This window comes from Pipra filicauda, unplaced genomic scaffold, assembly GCF_003945595.2.
Source record: "Pipra filicauda isolate LSUMZ 115617 unplaced genomic scaffold, ASM394559v2 scaffold70_size2993248_pilon, whole genome shotgun sequence".
NCBI lineage: Eukaryota > Metazoa > Chordata > Aves > Passeriformes > Pipridae > Pipra > Pipra filicauda.
Genome location: NW_024104876.1, coordinates 1,240,127 through 1,259,044, shown reverse-complemented (window position 1 = coordinate 1,259,044; position 18,918 = coordinate 1,240,127). Strand labels below are relative to the sequence as shown.

General features: G+C 47.5%; 1 protein-coding gene across 1 annotated transcript; it reads left to right on the top strand.

Annotated features, from left to right (window-relative positions):
* Positions 1-47: 47 nt before the first annotated feature.
* RAB11A (RAB11A, member RAS oncogene family) lies at positions 48-18,038 on the top strand. Its single transcript, XM_027714843.2, has 5 exons — positions 48-181; positions 7,602-7,797; positions 8,674-8,867; positions 9,822-9,902; positions 16,377-18,038. Exons 1-5 carry the CDS (start codon positions 142-144, stop codon positions 16,514-16,516), a joined length of 651 nt encoding a protein of 216 aa, XP_027570644.1. The 5' UTR covers positions 48-141; the 3' UTR covers positions 16,517-18,038.
* The last annotated feature ends 880 nt before the right edge of the window (positions 18,039-18,918 follow it).

Genomic DNA, 18,918 nt, shown 5'->3' with positions numbered 1-18,918 from the left:
GGCGGCGCCGCTGCCCCGGAAGCGGCCGCGGGCGGGCGGGCGGAGCGCGCAGGGCGGAAGCGCCGCGGCGGCTGCAGGGACGGACCGGCCCCGGCCCCGCTCCCGCTCCGCTCCCGACCCGCCGCCGCCCCGACCCCCGCCATGGGCACCCGCGACGACGAGTACGACTATCTGTTCAAAGGTGAGGCGGCGCGGGGCACTCGGCGCGGGGGGAGCGCCGCGGGCACCGCTCGGGGGTTCCCCCGCGGCCCGGAATGCCCCGTTCGGGCGGGTTTGGGCAGCGGGGCTGTGTCGGTGCCCGGGCGGGGGCTGAGCGGGGGCAGGCGGCGGGCTGGCGAGCGGAGAGCGCCGGGGAGGATGCCCGCGGGTGATAAGGACTCCTCAAGGTTGATAAGGCCCCTCTCCGGCTGTTGAACAGGGCTGCGGAGGGGCTGAGATACGCTCAGCGTTGGTAATGATGCACTAATTTAATAAAAGAGCGAGATTTGCTGCCTTCTGCGTTCCGAGCCCTCGGCGAGGGGCGAATGTACCTGCTGTTCCACGCCCAGTGATTATGGAACCATAGAATCCTGGAATGGTTTGTGTGGGAAGGGACCTTAAATCCCATCCCGTTCCACCCCCTGCCATGGGTAGGGACACCTTCCACTATCCCAGGTTGCTCCAGCCTGGCCTGGATCTCCCATCCTGTCCTGGCTCCCAGCAGAGAAGGGCAGGAATTCCTTGTTTTCCAGGGCTGATGTCCCTGCACTCTGCCGTACAGCAGCAAGTTGGGGTAAAACGTTGCAGATTGTAGTTAAATACCCAGTTTTCTCTCCCCGCAGAGTAAAACGCCACCCCTGCCGTCCGGGTTCATACAGCACGCTGTGAAACGTGTGCAGAAGTGCTGAGGTTTTGGAAGTTCACTGTCCAATTTTTTTAAGCCCTCTTGTAAAAGCAAGCAAAGTCCTGTAAAAAGTACTTGTTTGTTGTGGTGTGGTGTTGCAAATTTGAATTTAGGGTTTAGAGCATTGATTGTTATGATGTGATGGTGAGAGACCCCATGCTTGTCATCATGAAGGTAAAGGAAAACATCAGAGTTTTTTCCTCTGTACCCTTAAGCTTCTGTCATAACTTTGAGTAGTTGTTTTTTGGTTGGTTTTGTTGATTTTTTTTCGTTTGTTTCCTGTTTTATCCAACTGCATGTGGAAAGTGGTATTATTTCTAGCTCTAAATCAGTTATCTGTACTATACTAAAATCAAATCAGGAAGTTCCAGAAGGGCCTTTTTTCTCAGCTTGCAGCACTGGCAAGGGCCTTGATGGGCACTGGTTTAATCACATCCAGCAGCCTTATTGCAGGAACTTGTGTTCAGGTTATCACAACCTTTGAGTTGCTCTCACTTGTTCCTGCAGTTCTGTCAGTGGGCTTGTAATTAATGTTTTAGCTGTGAAAGCCTGAGAATATCAGTGAGTTTTCAGGGTGAGCTCCTATCTTTTATTACACCTACTTCCTTATGTAATTGGGGAATTAAAAAGCTTGGATCCAGTTACAGGGAGAAGTTCAGGGCTAGTTTATTTGATTGCCTCTCCTAAAGCTTTTTCTGTTGAGCCTGGTTCACAGAAACTGTTGGGAGAGCTGGGAATGGTGTGGAAATGCTGTTGTGAAGATGAGCCATTTGGGTTTTGCCCAGCTAAAGTGGACTGCAGGAAGTTGATGCAGTGTCACATAACTGGGATTAATGTGGCAGCTGAAATAACATAAAAATGCAGAGTAATACAAATCCTGGAAACTTCTGTAACTTCCCAGAGGTGATGGTGGTTCTAAACAAGCTGTCACCGCTCTGGAATGATCTTGAAATTATTGCAAGTAGGTCTGTGAACTGAATGTCTCCTTGCTAGGCACTCGTCAAAAAGGCAAGGGGTAGGTAAACACTCTTGGAAAAGGAAATGGGAACTCGGGGGAACGTTAGGTCAGCATTTGAATTTGAGACATGAGCATCTTGGGAATGGAGTGGAAATGCAGATAGGACAAGCATTTCCATTTTGAAAGGGATATTGTAGAATTAAAACGATGGAGAAAGGCATCAAAATAATCGGAAGAGAGACCTAATGGATTCACAGCCCTTATACTGAAGTGATGTACAACTTGATCAAAATTAGAACAGTGAGTCATTAGGGCAAGTAGGGAAAGTATCTCTGTTTGTCATAATTTCTCTGGATATTTGTAATGCTTCTATTACTGGGCAGCAGGTGAAAGCAGAAGGACAGAGTCCCACAGGTGTATATGCAAATTCTGGAGTGGTGCATTGCCATAAATACTATAAATGAAATCGAAAGCCTGCACAGACTTAGAGAGGAAGAACAGTGTTGGTTGGGGCATTTCAGTGTGATGGTGACAATGGCAATCCTGAAGGTATTGCTTGTTTGAAGAGGAAGGGCTGGCTGGGACACAGATTAGAGTGTTCTGTTACACAGAATGTTTCTTGGACATCAGTTCTTGATGGTCAGACTGTGGGTGTGGGTGCATTGGTCTATCAGGACACTTAATCCAGTAGGAGAGTTCTGGGGTTATGAACACGTTACAAAATACCCTTCTCCTGACTCTATTGCAACACTTCAGCATACAGAAAAGCTTAAGCCTGACTTGAAAAAGACAATTTCTGTTAAATTCTTCTTGTCCAGCTACGTGTCTTTGTGTTCTTCCATGCTTTTGGGGTTTGGCTGAGAGCAGTGCCTGCTGTTCCCAGCGCTGCCCTTGAGGAAACACAAGGCCTATAAAGTGCAGTTTGTAGAAATCTTGCTCTAATTTTAATAGGAGGAAAGTATAATGGTACTATAAGGATATTACTTTATTACTTAATAAATTAACCCTGGCTTAAATACAGGAACTTTTTTATCTTTTTGATCAATGTGCTTGCAGTAGATGAGTAGTTATCAAAGGAACCCTCACTTGTAGGAGAAGTTTTCTGTGGACAAAGCTCAGGAAGGTTATGGCTGCACCTTGAAACCATCTGGAACTCTGGATTTGGGAGCACACTTCTCATTTCTGAGCATGGCCCTGCCTTGTGGTGACATTCATCTTATTGTTAGGAAAACCTCCAGTTTCAGCTGTCTGCTCCCTACTTTGCATCACGTTCATTTCTCCAACTTTTCCCTTTGATATTGAGGAAATGCTCTGAAACTGAACCAACTTGTTGGTTTGGGGTTTAGAAAGCCCATTTTTTCCCCCCTATGTGTTTAGATAAACATGTTGGAAAAAAGTGGTTTCATGGCAGCTCTTGGTTTGGACAGTGGTTGGAAGCCCTTGGCCTTCACTGCCTTAGATGTGGAGGCAGTTTTGTGCTCTAACAAACCTCCTGGTGTAGCCATTTACTGCAGAGGTGTTTAGAGGTGTTCCCTGTAACATGGACAGGGAACAAACAACCCCGACCCCAGAGGGCCTTTAAGAGGCCAGTTCTCTCTGTGGTAGAAAAGGGGTGAATAAAAGGGGGGCACAGCTGAACAGGGAGATTAGCACAAGTCATGACCATGTTATCACCTGCTGCCTGCAGAGTGTAGAATCAAGTCATCTTATCCATTTTTTCTTTAAACTCCAGCTGAAGTGGGCAGGACGAGGTTCATCAGCAGGTTCTTCTGGGATCATGAAGACATGTCCAAGCTTTTTATTGATATATCTCTATAGCATAGCTCAGTGCAGAGACAAGTGGTTTTAGTCACTGTAATTCCCTAGTGCTGGTGGTCTTGTCTTAAATTATGTCCTGTGTGACTTGTGTAATAACTTTTATTGTAGACAGCACAAGCCAGTGCTGCTGGACTCTATTTTCAACCTGATTACTTTGTCAGTAGCATATTCCATGAGATAATTAAAGTATTTTCTGAAAATTTTTAAGTAAAAGGTTTAACAGAAATAAAAATTGAGTGAGTGAGCTGGAATGTTGGTGAAAAATTAATAATCCTTCCTCGACGTGGTTCTCTAAATTGCTTCTCATGCAGCTTAGGAAATTGAATTCTTATTTTGGTCTTCTACAGAAATAAAACTGGAATTACAGAGTGAAATTTTTACAGTAGTGTGGACTTCATACTCTTTTTTTTTTTTTTTTAAACTTTTTTTTCTCTCCACCAAATGCTTGTATGTTTGTCCTAAACCTTTGGGGTAGCAACTGCTGTAGAAAATCAAATGCATCGATTTTAAGCACATGGTTGCAAGTATTGAACTGTCCCGTCTCTAAACCAGTGGCTTGGGGCCGGGAGGTCCTTCCATGGCTTTCAGATCTGCCAATACCATCTTCCTTGGCTGTGAAGCTTCCTAAGGTGCTGCTCCTGTGAGGGAAGTGCTGGTCCAAAGCAGGTTATTGATGGATTTCAGGACTGGCTCTTGTGGCTGAACTTGCTAAAACGTTTCCTCCAGATCTTCCTCCTTCCAGTGCTGATGTACCGAAGGAATTTGCTGATGAGGCAAGTTGGGACAGGGTCAGTCAGAGTGTGTGCTGGTGATGACTGCTGTCCTCCTGATGAGCTGGGATTCGGGATGTGAGGTTTTATGCCTGGGGACTCATAGGAGTTTGGCAAAGTAAAAGTTTCACAGCTTAAAGCTGAACAATTAGGTCTGACCACAGGCAGACTGAGCCATCGGGGTGAAATGGTCAGGAAAAATAATTCCAGCTCCAGGTATGCCTGGAGTAGAGATGGAAATATTAAAATCCCTTTGTGCATCACAGGGAGATCTCAGAGTGATGTGTGCAGTTCTCGCTGTGTGGGAAAGAAGTGGAAAAACTTATAGGGAAGGTATTTGGGGAAATGGACAATGTGTTTATATGGAACCCTTTGACAAGTTGGCTTGTTTAGCAAATGCAACAAAGCCCAGAAAAGATGTGGTTGCTTTCTGTAAATACCCCAGTGTAAACACCATTGGGAGAGGACTCTAATAAGCTAATGGATGATGCTGGCACATGGACACCACTAATTTCTCCTGAAAATTAGAAGGCAATTTCTAACCATTAGGAGTGAGTTTCTGGAAGAAAAGCCCAATAAAAGGGTGTGTGCAGGAACAATTAGCTTTATCATGGCCTAGATAACGTCATTTCCCTCCCAGAAACTGTTTGCCTGGGATAGTTAGAATGGGACTTGGCCATCCAGGGTCCTTCCTACTGCATTTCTATGCAAGGAATGTAATACCTCGGAGCAGTGTGTAGTATAAAATATCAAAACAAAGTGGTTTGATAAGGAAAGCAAAACTGCAATGAATAACACAATCTGAGTGGCTGCTAAAGCTGTTTCAGTTCATAATTGTATTTAAAGAGTGATACTTGCCCAGACTGGCAGAAATGCAGAAGGTGTGAGGAGTCTGAGGCGCCTGCTGACATTCCAAGCTGTTCTTGTGCCCGTATTCTAAAGGAGCTGCAGTGGCCCAATTAAGTAGAGGAAATAGCTGACTTCAAGGAGGAAAGTATTATTTTCCCCTTTTAATTGGGACACATTAATCTGGTGCTGGAAACCATTCAGAGCATAAGCAGCGTGGGATTCAGAGAAGGTAAGGAAAAAAACCTGGCAGAGGAATCAAAGGGATCCATCTACTAAGTGACTTGAAGGTGGGGTTTGCACTGAACAATAAAAATATGTTTGAGGGGATACTTAACAGGTATATGATGCATCCTGTTGGAAAAGGAAATGATGGATGTGGATTGTTTTCCTTGTTCAGAGGAGTTTCTGGCCACTGCCAGAGCTAGTGCTGGGTGATGCAGGACTGAGGTGTGTGAAGGGAGCTCACATTTGTGTGTAACACGTCCCAGTGATTACAAACATGATGTCATCTAAAACCATGGCCCAAAACTGCCAAAACAGTGTTGGAGAACTCACTTGCCGGTGGAAGAGGAAAGCCACGGCTGTTTGCCAGGGGTGGTGACGCAGTCGGTGCCCTGTCCCCTGCCCCAGGTTTACCATGATTTAGCATCCCCGGTGCCAGCAGAGCTGCTCAGCAGTGTCGGGGCAGCCACACGGAGCAGTGCTGACCTGGCACAGAGGAAAGCACACTCCTATTTGCATTCAGCGTGGGTTGCCACCTACCTGCACTTGTAATCTTCATAAACAGAAGTGGTTAACAGAGCCACTCTGCTTTATGCAAGTTCAGAGCTTGGCTGGCCGTGTGCTGAGTCAGCTGGCAGGGGAAGCTGGGAAGATGTTTGTTTTGATGAAGTATTCTGCACAAGGCCTTTTGAAGCCAATGTTTGCTGCAATTTTCATTTATGGGAGGGAGTTTAAAAGGTGCTGCTCTGCCCTTCCAGTCAGAGCAAAGTCCCATTTGCCAGAATTGCTCTGCATTATTTAAGCAGGAGCTGGTGTGCACAGGGCTGCAGCAGCAGATGGGAGTGTTTGCACTGCTAGACTGAGCTCCACGGGGGGTTTCTCCTGTGATCGAATGTTTTTGGTGCACTCATCGCTCTGTTGCACCACACAGAATCTTTAACACTGTATTGTGGTGTCTCAGCTGTTAATGATGTGTGTTACTTAGCAAGTATTTGGTTTTTCCTAAAGAAGCAAAACCACGACATTTTTTGTGTCACCTGAGCGTGCAGTTTTTTGCTTGGGCTGATATTGATTCACTGCTGAACTTAGTTATCAGCCTTTCCTCTCAAGGACTTTATCCTCTTTTTCTTCCCTTCCCCTCACTAATGGTTTGGTACCTTATCTTTGTTAAGGGCAGAAGATCATCCCGAGAGGCTCCTGCTGGTGTGACTCAGGTTGTGAACATGTTTCATCCAATGTCCTGCATCTTGTGACTGAGTTTAAAGTTACACTTAACCTTGCACCTTTCAACCAGCATTACAGGTTATTGCAGTGAATCCTCATGACTGTTTTCCTGAAGGAACTGGACTTTAAACCTTCTCTCACTCTCTTGTCAAGCATAGCTGAATCCCTCCAATTAGTTTGCTTGGCACTGGTGCTGGGATGAGTCAAACTGAGCCAGGGAAGGGTGTGGATGGTGGTCCCAATCCTGAATCCCAGTGATACCCCAGCAGTGTTTTAGAGCAGTTCCAGGCTCTGGCCTGATGTGTCCAGGAGCCACAACAGCAGAGAGGGACTGCAGAAGGGCAGAGAGCTGTGGTTCAGCAAACATTTCAGGGTGATGATGGTGGCCTTGGGGTTTTTTTGGTTTGGTTCTTTTTTCCATTCACAGATTTTTCTGTGGTAAAGCAGAGTCTGCTGCTTGCCCTGCGTTTTGAACTTCTTCAGCAAAGCAGATTTCAGTTGTGTGGTTGTGGGGATTTTGGTTTGTTTTTTAGTTTTAATGTTGTTACAAGGATGGGAAATCTAACCAGTCCCCAGCTTTTGCAGTCCAGCCTCGTACATTCTTCCTGGAAGAGGAATGCTCTTCCATGCTGGGCAAAGGAGACTGAAATGTAACCAGTAAAAGTCCAGTCTAGTGTCTGTTCAAAATGCTGGTGAATGTGGCAGCTCTGGTTTTCCAGGTTTTCCAACCCTTGGGCAGCAGATCCATGACAAGCGTGGTAGTGTTGCCATTCTTTTCCTTCATGCTTCATTCCCAAAAATAAATGTTTATTGCAGGTGATTGTCGATGCATCATCTGCACGTGGAATCTGATCCTTACGCTGCTCTTGTCTTGTAGTTGTCCTTATTGGAGACTCCGGGGTAGGCAAGAGCAACCTCCTGTCTCGATTCACTCGCAATGAGTTCAACTTGGAAAGCAAAAGCACCATTGGAGTGGAGTTTGCAACGAGGAGCATTCAAGTGGATGGGAAGACAATAAAGGCTCAGATCTGGGACACTGCAGGGCAGGAGCGGTACCGAGCCATAACCTCAGCGTAAGTGATCCCTGGGTGGCTGGGGAGAAGCTTTGGCTGAGGAGGGGAGTTGTGGGCCCTTCCGATTCCTCAGGAGCTGCAAACAGGGGGTGTTTGTGTTTTATCAGGTAATATCCGCAGCCTGAGGTGGGAGGAAGGTTAAATATTATTCAGCCCAGAAACCTGATCTAGTGTGTCCCTGTGCAGACTGATTTACTGCTCTGTGCTGTCGTGACACCTAAATGGGGGCATTTCAAGCCTAGAATTGCAAGAGCTTTGAGAGACTCATTTCAGTGCAAGTGAATGATAAAGTAATATCGGTGTTCCTGGAGGTTTTATCAGTGGTAACCTAAGAGCAGAAACCCTCCTGTAGCAGCCAGGAAAGACTGCTCACTTTGTGTGTGCTTGTTTAATTGGAAAAAAACAGCATAGCAGAAGCTGGATTTCAGTAGAGCTGGAGGGAGTTGTGAGGTGAGAGAACACAGCCTGTTTCTTTTTGAATGCATTACTGTGCCTCTCGGGCCCTAAAGTGGCCTTTTGTGAAGGGAGTAGATCACGTTGACATTTTTATGATCCAGTGAGTCATTCGGTCTCTTTATCACTCTGGGCTGTGCCCGTGCTGCACCCACAGCGATGGGTGGGGGACACTTCACAAGGGTGGATCAGGGGTGGAGGGTGACTGACTCCAGAGTTCCATTTTTGGGATGGAGGGTTCTCCCCACAAACATGGGATTTGAGGCTCTGAGGTGCCCTGGCTGCTCTGCTGGTCCTGTGCTGTAACCTCGTCTGGCTGCTCCGCTTCCCTGGGTATCTTTGTGCAGCTCAATAACAGCTATTTCCCAGTAGCCTGTCGCTTCTAATCCCGCTGACGTCGCTCTCCCACCCTCCTCCCCTCAGGTACTACCGCGGGGCCGTGGGGGCACTGCTGGTGTACGACATCGCCAAGCACCTGACCTACGAGAACGTGGAGCGGTGGCTGAAGGAGCTGCGGGACCACGCGGACAGCAACATCGTCATCATGCTCGTGGGCAACAAGAGCGACCTGCGCCACCTCAGGGCCGTCCCCACGGACGAGGCCAGAGCCTTCGCGGGTGGGTGGACTCAGAGTCACGTCCCAGTGCTGGCTGGGGATCTGCCTGCCCGCCCCTGGACGTGTCAGTCTGCTGGTGGGAGGGAAGAATTGCTGCTGGCCGTGTCCCTCGGTGTCACACGGCTAATTCAGGCCGAAAGGAGGCCTTGTAGAACATGCGTGTCATTTCAAGAATCAGCCAGAGGCACTTGGTAATTTTAAACCAGTTATTCTCTTGCCTGTGCACTGCTTCTCCCACAGAAACTGTGCCTGTGGCTGTAGGTTTGGGTGAGTTGTGTGGTGGCAGCTTTGCCCCTGTGTCTTGCCTTCAGTGCCCCAGCTGATCTGCAGCCCCACACAGGTACCGTGGCTGAACAGACTGTCATTAAACTGGCTTTGTGACTCTTGTTGCACAGTTAAGGTCCGTGAACAATAATTCTAGTTTCTGTAAATCTTGCCTTGTTTTAGGCCCAGTTTCTTTTCATCCAGGAGTGTAGCTGGATTTCTTATATTAAGGCTTGCTGTAGCTGCAGTGGCAGAGTTTCTGGCCAGTGAGGATTCCTGCCTGCAGCTGGAGGAGTGTCATTCCCCTCTCTGTTAAATAAGCTGCTGTGACATACTAGGTGGGAGGTAGAGAAACTTGATGAGGTTAAAGAAAATCCAGGAAACTTCCTCATACAATTCTTGAAACTGTAACAGATTCTCCCTTTCAGGGGTGCAGGAAGTTGTGCCTTAAAGTAACACAGCACTGGGCTGATCCCTGTCCTTGGGGATGGGTGTAAATTCTATTGTTGGTGTTGGGTGATATCACTTTCAGATCACCTGAAGGGGAAAACCCCACAACTTGTTATACTTTCTCCTGATACCTGTGTGTCTCATCGGGAACACTACAAATATTATTTGGCACAGAAGCTTTTCCAGATGGGAAGCAGGTGTATGATATACCTCTCTAATTATAGTATTTCTGTCCACACAGAGAAGAATGGTTTGTCATTTATTGAGACGTCTGCTTTAGACTCTACAAATGTGGAAGCAGCTTTCCAGACTATTCTGACAGGTGAGTCATCCAGTGCTTTGTGTTTCAAGGGGGAAGGGCAGAAGGCTGCTCAGATATGATGCAAATGGGGCTTTCTTTGCCTATAAAGTGTTTAAAAATTTTGCTATTCAATCATTCTTCATTAGCCCTAAGATTTGGAGTCCAGTTTCAAAGTGTCGCAGTTGAAGGGCCAGCCTTGAACTCGGGAATGAATCCTCGCTCACTTTGATCTGCCCCAGGTTTCTGGTCAGCCTGGTTTGTGTTTCAGCTTCCATCTCCCATTACAGGGAGTGCCCACAGGAGGGAATTGTCTCATGCAGGCATCAAGTTAGAACAGCCATTGTTTATCAAAGGAGAAGTCAATTTAGTTTGGCTCCATCTTTAATGGTGCCCACAGCAGTTGCCAAGGGAGAAGGGATGAAAGAGCAGAGATCCTTCCTTGGAGACACAGTGACTCCTGAGCTGCAGGGAAGTTGCTGTCATTGCATTTAATAGTCCTGCCTGGACTTCTGACCTGTGGGACGTGTGACAGCAGTGAGTGCTGCATTTTTTATGCTCTGTGGACAAAGTACTTCCTTTTTGTTTAAAGCCTTGTTTAGATAGGCAAAACTTGTTAAGACTGAGACACTCAACTACGACAATGTGGGGGACCTTAATTTAACCCTGGCTTATAAAGGCTGGGGTAGGAATTCACAAATTGGCGTGGAAATCACTGGCTGTCACGGGACTTTTGTGTTGCCCCCTGTCAGCTGTAGCCAGGGCACAGTGGGACACAGTGGCCTGTGTGGTTTTGGAGCTTTCATCGTTCCCAGCTTTGGCAAACACACCTCTAAATCTCTGGTCTGAGCTTTCAAACATCTGAGGCACTCCTCTGGTTGTGACTCTGTTCTAGGTGTGCCAGGCAGTCTCCCTGTTTTCTCTGAGTGCCTCCAACATGTTTTCCAGTTGCAAATTTAAACTCCCTCTTTCCCAATGTAGCATGTGCCAGGATACATGATCTGCTTGGTATGAGCAGTGGCCCCACTTCTGAACTATAACTGTGTGTCTGTTAATCAGATCTTGTTGCTGTGACGTTGGCATCTTGCTAGATTTGAATTTGTTTTCCTCTTTGCCAGCTAATTTAGACATTCTTTTAAAAACACACCAAGAAGGACTTGGTAGTCATACTGGAAAATACAGTGAGGATTGAGCTAGAAAGTTATTTATTGCAGTAAAAATATAAAGTCTGTAGCATTTCTTCAGTTGTTTGAAATGCTTTATGGACAGCTTAGCACTGGAGATAGATGTTAGGCTGCTGGGGTATTAGCTGCCTGTGTCCATCTGTTTCTTGTCTTATCCTTGGTTGTAAGAAGCCTCCAACAGTTCTGATTCTATTGTGTTTTTACAGTGGGTTCCTAAGTGCTCCTGTGCAGACACCAGCTAAAAGTGTAGATGAATAAAGAACTTTTTTTCTCCTCTTTAGTTAAGCCACATGGTTCCATTTTAACTTCAGTGTAGTCATTTGTTATTCAGTGTTGCACAAATTGAAAAGACAAAGAGAGAAGTTCTGTGAGCTTATACATTGACTCCCTACATGACTAACTGCCATCAGAGGGTGGATGACTAAGGAGTGGCTGAGTACAGTGCTGTTGGGATGCCTGCTGCATTTCCTGTTTTCTTCACCTGCCTAAAGGCAGTCCTGTCAAAAATGCACATAGATTTTTCAGGAGAAGGACATTGCTCACTTATAACTGCTAAACCTGAGGCTTCTTCCTTCGGGCCTGTGTCCTTGGTGTCCCTTCTCTCAGGAGCACCCAGGCTTTGAGGTCAGATTCTGGCCAGATGTGCTGTGTGTCATGTAGAACAAACAGCCTTGCTGCTTCTCCTGCTTGCAGAGGGGATTGGGGCTCTCAGATGCAGGTTAGTTAATTAACGTTCATACACCAGCACTAATAAAACAACATGAAGTATATCAGGCAGTGTTTGTTCCCTCCCAAGGCTGTCACAGCCAGTATAAACTGGTCACCTCGCTGTCCCCATCTGCTGTTGGACCATTATGTTCTCTGAGTGATGCTGAGGAGGTGGAAAGTTCCCTGTGTGCCCTGGGCTGCTGCTGCTTCCCTCAGAGCTGTGTGATGCTCAGAGGATGCGCTGCTGTTGCCATGGGGAGCAGTTCACCTCTTGGCCACAGCCTAGGCTGTGCTTTCTCTCTCCTCACATGCTTCCAGCAGTACCTTTTATTCCAGAAATTAGTTTGGATTCTAATTGGTGAAGGTTTGATTTTTTTTTTCCCCTGGTTTAATATTTCTGTAAGCAGAGTGGTCTGTAATGGGTAAGCAAGTGATTAAAACTTGCCCTCAGAGGACTCTGACAGATTGCCAAGGCTGTTGCTTTTCCATGGATGTCAGAGTGCCCTGCACGTTGCTGTGACAGTGTTTAGGGCACAGAGCTCTTGGGCCCGTGGACAGGATCCTTGTTCAGGAGGGGTCAGATCAACTGTGCTGGAAAAAACACTTGTGATTAGTGGGCATGTGGCTCTCTCCAGACAGGAGCTGCTGTTCCAGGGAGATAAAGATGAAGTAAATGGTGCCTTAGCAGCAGGTCGGCTCCATCTGGGCTGTGGCTGTTCTGCCAATAAACTCCTCGATAACACTTCACAGCTGCCTTTAGCTGTTAATGGCTCACTCTGAAGGAAAGAGGGGAGCAGTCATCTGAGGAATGTGGTTTTTGGAGTCACCCTGCAGGATCATGGATGGTGTGTTGGCTGGGCAGCCTCCCAGCACAGTGCCTGTGGGTGGAATGCTCGCTGTCCCCTGGAGAAGGACGTTGGCAAAGCCAGCAGGCAGTGCCAGCGGCTGGAGCAGAGGTGTCTGACAGGAGGGGCAGGATGTGCTGCTGCACCAGCTCTGCTGGAATTTGCAGTGCTGGGAGCTGCTCCACAGACACCCCAGGCTGCTCCAGAGTCTTTCTTCCAGCTCCTGAGATCTCTCCTCAACAGGTTGTCGTGGCCAAGGTCTGCAGCAACCCCCTTTTCTTTCCAGCCTTCCTGAAGCTGTTCTGGTTGGGGCGCTATTGGAAACTTGTGAGAGTTCTTCCCCTGGAGGTGTAGAAGGGTCCATGTTAAATTTACCCACACCTAGATTTTCAGATTAAGCCACTTCAAATGGCTTTGGCCAAGGGAAATATGAGTCCATTTTGTAGTTAGCACAGCCTGAGTATGTGATCTGTTGCTACAGGTGGAAGAAGGGATAAATGCTCTTCTTCCCTCTCCCAGTATTAGAGAGAACATTTAATGGGCTTCCTGTCCTGCTGTGGATTCCAGAGGAGGTTTTGGGGACCTTTCCTGTCTGTGGCTTAGAGTAGTGGTCCCTATCCAAATTCTTCTGTTCCAAGATGTCTGGCCTGCAAGGGCTGATTGTTGTGCACACAAAGCTGCTTTGTATCATCTGGCAAATAGGAGAGACTGGTATTATGATCCCAGCCACTCTGAGCATTCACAGCAGGATAAAGCATCCTTAAAGTAAACTGGAGTCTGCCTGGCTCTGTGCTGTCTCTGTTCCCATACTGCATTCTGCTGTGGTTTCATCTCTAAGGAATCCCATCACCAAGGAAACAACATCAGAGAATTAACATCAAAAAATCGAGGGATTTCCTCTTTTGTTTTCTCTGTACACCTGAAAAGGAATGAAACCCCAGTGCAGGCTGAGCAGCCAAGGACTGGCCTAGGCAGCAACATCCCTTTTTCTCAGCTCTCACAGTGCAAGGCCTGTCTCTCACAGTCCCCCATTATGCAGTGGTGCATTCTGCTGAATAATAAGGTCTCATTCAGTCACTGAGCAGAGCCCAAAGTGCTGTGGCTTCATTAAAAACCTCACATCTTCATTAGGCCTGCACACAGTTCCACTGGAGGCTTTGCTGCTGGGCATTTTGCCCCAGTGAGAGCAGCTTTGGGCTGTTCCCCCTCCCCTGTCACAGCAGCACAGCTCTGTGTGGTGACAGTGCAGCTCCCCCAGGGAAAGGCAGGGTTTGGTATCTGGGCTGTGGCTGCACCCAGTTTGCACTGCAGAGGAGGGAGAAGCAGCAGGGAGCAGCAAACTTGGGAGTGCTGGAAGGGGATTCACTTGCAGGGCTGCTGGGCAGACTGTGGAAGTGGGAATTATGGGAATATATTCCCAGAGTCAGAAGGGACAGAGCCTTTGTCAGTAATGGAACTGGTGCTGTTACGATTGTTTTTAGGGCTTTGGGGCTGTTTGCTGAAGATCTTTGCTGTCAGATGAGGGTGTTACACAGTGCCCCTGTGTGAGTCCTGGCTTACAGGGTGGAGGAAGTGTGTGACAGCTCTTGTAGGGACTTGCATGAACTTGTTCAGGAAGTTCTCTGGGAAACTGAGAATGGCTGCTGCTGGAGGTGCTACTGGAGAGTTCCCAGTAACAAAGGTGGCAAGAGGCTTTTCCTGTTGATTCAGAAAGGCCATTGTTCTGCTCCTGGAGGTGAACTGGCTGTCAGCCCTGAGCCGGGGCAGGGCAGTGGAGCACAAGGCTTGTCCCGAGGAATTCGGAGCAGATCCAGCTGTGCTCCTCCCACCTCACACACAGGCTCTCCAGGGCCGAGCTGATCCTTATCTGCTGGTTCCCACAACGGGCTGCAGGGGACTTTAAAGGTCTGTTTTTGTGGGGGTCACTTAACTTGAGAATTGCTTGGCTCTTTGTTGGAAAGAAGAGTGAGCTCGAGGAAGGGTGATATCAGAAAATCCTCCTGCCTGTGCAGCTCCTGTTTGGTTGCCTCAGTGACTCCATCTGTACTGAATGCATGTGTAAAATCCACTTTTCTGAACAGTTTGTCTCTGTCTGAGTCTGAGGTGTCAGTTTGGAGGCCCAGTTCTTCCCAAGGTAGATGTTACCTGTGCAGTCCATAAATCCAGCGCGGTGTCTATGAGAGATGTCCATTTTGCCAGCAGTCCCATGGATGTGTGCAGCCCTGCTCCTGCTCTTCCTGGGAGCACTTGGCCTCTGTGCTGGCAGCTTAAATTAGTGCAGGCTTGTTGCCTCAGGGGGACAGCTTTCAAGCCTGGCTTGTCAGGGACCCTGTTCAGCTCCTCAGTGCCATCTCATCCCATCACAGGCACTCAGCTGTGTGAGGATCTCTCAGCACAAGGCTGCTCCACTTCCAGAAATGATGTCAGGATGTGCACTAAGCAGCAGCTCATCAAAATTCCCAACAAAGGCTACTCACTAATGGCAAATTCCTGATGGAAGTGCCGTGTCTTGGTTTGGGATCAGGTGATGTGTGTGTTTGGACAGTCATTATCCAGCTGATATGAGACTCCAAACCCCCAAAAGAACTCGGACCTTCGCTTTGTTTTGCCAGAGCTGCTCATGAGCTGGGCTCTTCCTGCTTTGCTGTGCAGGAGGGAAGTGCAGACACCCTGTCTGTGGCAGCCTGGGCTTCTCTGGAACCTTCTGACAGGGCATGGAACATGGAAACAGTGTGTGGGCACAGCCCCCTGCTCTGGGGGCTCTGCTGCTGGCACTGCTGGTGTGTTTGTTGCCAGCACACTTTTCTCTGTGAAAAGGCAGAAGATGGGATGTTGTCATGCCGGGGTTGGCTTTTTGCTGGATTTGAAACACTTCCAAGCTTGTTGTAAAGCTGACCTTTAGCAAGCTTTTATTTTTTTTTTAAACTTTAATGGTTTTCAAACTCAAATTTGCAAGTGAGTTCCCCACGTTCTATTTTTGGTGTGCTTTATTTCCTTTCTGGGGGTGAAGTGCTACACATGCTCTACTCTTTCTCTGTGCAGCTGAAGTGAGTGTTGCTGTAGCTGCTCTGAGTTTCTGTGCAGCATCACTGTCCACTAACAAACCCCAGGAACTGGGCAGGGCTCTCTGCAGGTGCTGGGAAGGCACAGGGGTTTAACCTGCACTCCCTGAGTTCAGAATCTCTTCGTTTGGAGCCCACTTTTCTTACACAGCACATTTTGTAAAGGCTTTATGTGCTGCTTAAGGGGCTCAGTCTCCCCTTTTGGGCCTAAATCGACCTTTTCTGAAGATTTAGAACTGTTGGGATGGTAGACAAGGTGCTGTACGTGATGGGTGTGCTGAGAGAGAAGGAATTGCCCCTGCAGTCCTATCAGGGAGAGGAATCTGGAGTGGTTCCCTTTAATCCTGCTGTTGTCTGTGGATACATGAGCAAACATGTGACTCCCATCCACAGAGTCCTAAGGACCTTCAGAAGAAATGAAAGCTCACATAGTTCCTGATTTCTAGCAAAGGGATTTGTGAATTCTGTCCATTTACTAACTCTTCTCTCAAGGCAAGCAAAACAGCTGTTAAAGTAATTTCTTTTGCAAAAATACATTTTATTTTCTGAACCTAGAAAGCACCGCAGTTGAACCTGTTGTGAAAGCCTCTTTGTGTTACCTGTGTAATCCCAGAGCTCTGCCTGGTTCCCCCCAGGTGTAAGTCCTGGATGGCATTGTGCTGGTGTGCTCATAATGATCAGCTCTTTCTCACCCTGCAGAGATCTATCGCATTGTCTCCCAGAAGCAAATGTCCGACAGACGTGAGAATGATATGTCTCCAAGCAACAACGTGGTTCCCATCCACGTCCCCCCCACCACTGAAAACAAACCAAAGATGCAGTGCTGTCAGAATATATAAATTGTCCATTCTTTCCTAAAAGGCTGTGTATATTCCCCAGGTCCAAGATTTAAATATATTTGTAATTCTCGTGGTTCCATTCTTGTGTTTAGTCACTGCTTATTCCTTCTGAATTTCTCCATGTCTTAAAACACTTTGATTTCAGTGTTTATCAGTCTCTTTCTTGGATGTGGCTGCAGTATTTTCCCAACGCCGACTTGTCGGTTTGGGGTCAGTAAATTGTTTGGAACTCAACTGATCTCTTCCCAACACGATGCCCATTAGTCAGAGCACAGGAACCTTTAGTGAGCACTTGAATTCGTTGTTCTGCTCCTCACAAAGCAATTACTGTCAGGTAAACGAGGAAAGTATCTCTGGGCAGGATAATCTTTCCTTGTCTGAAAGTGTTGCATCTGCACCTAAAGCTTGGCCAAGCGCCCGTTGCTCTGAAGTGCAATTTTAATGTAAGTTAAATGTTTTTGGCTGCTTCTTCAGGTTGTCAAGTGAAGTTTTGTAGAGTATTATGGGGGAGAAAAGAGAATTTTTCGAGAACAAGCAGCAGGTTCTGGCAACCTGTGACTGAGGTGCTGTGGTTTGGCACCTGCTGCAGAGGAGGTTGATGTGAGGCAGAGCTGCTGGGGCTGCACTGAGGGGCCCTTTGTGAGGGAGCTGCATCCCTGGGGAAGGGTCACTCCAACCCTGGAGCTTGCAGCCTGTTTTTGTGCTGCCTGAGGCTTGGCCCCCACAGTGCTGGTGGTATCAGGATTTGAGGATGCCTTTTTTTTTTTTCATGGGACACAGACTTGAAGGGTGTTGTCACATATTACATATCACACCTGTTAATGCATGCCACTTGTATTAATATATTCGAATGCTTGAGTTGATGAATCAACAACTTCAACTACCTAGCCTTAGTTTTCAGTTCTGTTTGATCCAGTATTTTTAAATTATTCCAGTGGTTTGCTGTCTGCTCTTGAACAAAACCATCTGGAGTAGTTTTCCTGCTGTCTGTCGCTCCCTACAAACCCTCAGTCGGATTCGCTTGTTCAGGGATACATGAACTGTGCCTTCTGTCACTGCACATCCCTCTCTGCTATTCCTAAACATGCCAACCCTGGCACTGGGGCCACGGGCACTGCATTCCTACACTATTTAGAGGAACTGTTTGTTGTGTAAATGCCTGCAGTTATTTATACAATTACAGGGAAGTAATGGATTGTGGGGGATGTTTCTCAAACTCTGATACGACCTGTGTGGAACATCCAAAATCTGGTTGGCACTTCCAGCTGTGCTCCATCCCAACCCTCCTGTCTCGCGGTGCTCATGACGTGTGAGGCACACGGAAGGCATTGCTGTAGTCGGTCACTTCTTGTTTTTTTACTCCATTTCTCCTCCTGGTATTAGTTCTGGAGATGCTCCTTTGATCTGTTTGTAAATTACTTTGTATTTTATGCATGTACTGTACTTTGATTCATTATTTTTTTAGATTGATTTAAAATATATTCATCCATGATTCTAATAAAGAATTACAGGGGACGACTCACTGTGGTGTTGGGTGCACTTTTTGGGAGGACTGGGATTTGACATGAAGGTTTTTACTTACTGGAAGCTGATGAGCTTCTTGGAGCAGGCAGTGAGAAGACACTAAAGTGGAAGTGCCCCTGGAAAAGGACCTGGAAGGGTCGTGTAACACAGTTGTCTTCCCTCAGAGCAGGTCTGCAGCTTTCTGGGGCTGCTGCAGTTCAGAGCCAGGGCAGTTTGGCAGCTCCAGGGAGCTTTTACACTCAGGAATTCTGTGGGTTCACTCTAGTCAAACCTCTGAATAGCTTTTACAAACCTGGGGTTTTTTCCCACGTTGCCATGAGAAAGAAAATCCTGTGGGATACAAACGGCTCCTTCTGCAGGAAAGGATGAAAGCTTGGGATCCCGCTGGGGTGTCCTGGTGAAGTGGTGCCAGGAGCACCCACGGAGCACGTGGGGCAGTGCCAGTGGCTCTGGAGACTGAGGCAGTTTGGGACTGAGGATGAGGAGTGAGCCTGGTCCTGGATTACTGTGGGAGCTGTTCTTGCAGCACCTTCTCTGCCCAGACTGGAGCATATTTTGGAATTAACTGATTCCCTGCAGCAGCCAAGCTCTAAATTTGTCATCTGGAAATGCAGGATAAGTTTCACTCCACTTCCTTTTCTCATTCCTGTAAGCAGGTGACTGGACTCAGCTGTCACATCAGGTCCGGATTTCGTGTGGTTTTAGGCAAAACTCTTCCTCCTGCAGCAGCTGGAATTGCAGCACAGCCAGTGGGAGCAGAAACCCCTGTGGGAGGCTGAGACTTCTAAAGCAAAATCCAGTGGTGTATGTACAGAGAAGGAACCTCCTACCTGGGAAAGCCTTTGCCTCCTGTTCCCGGGGTCTGTGCTGTGCTTCCC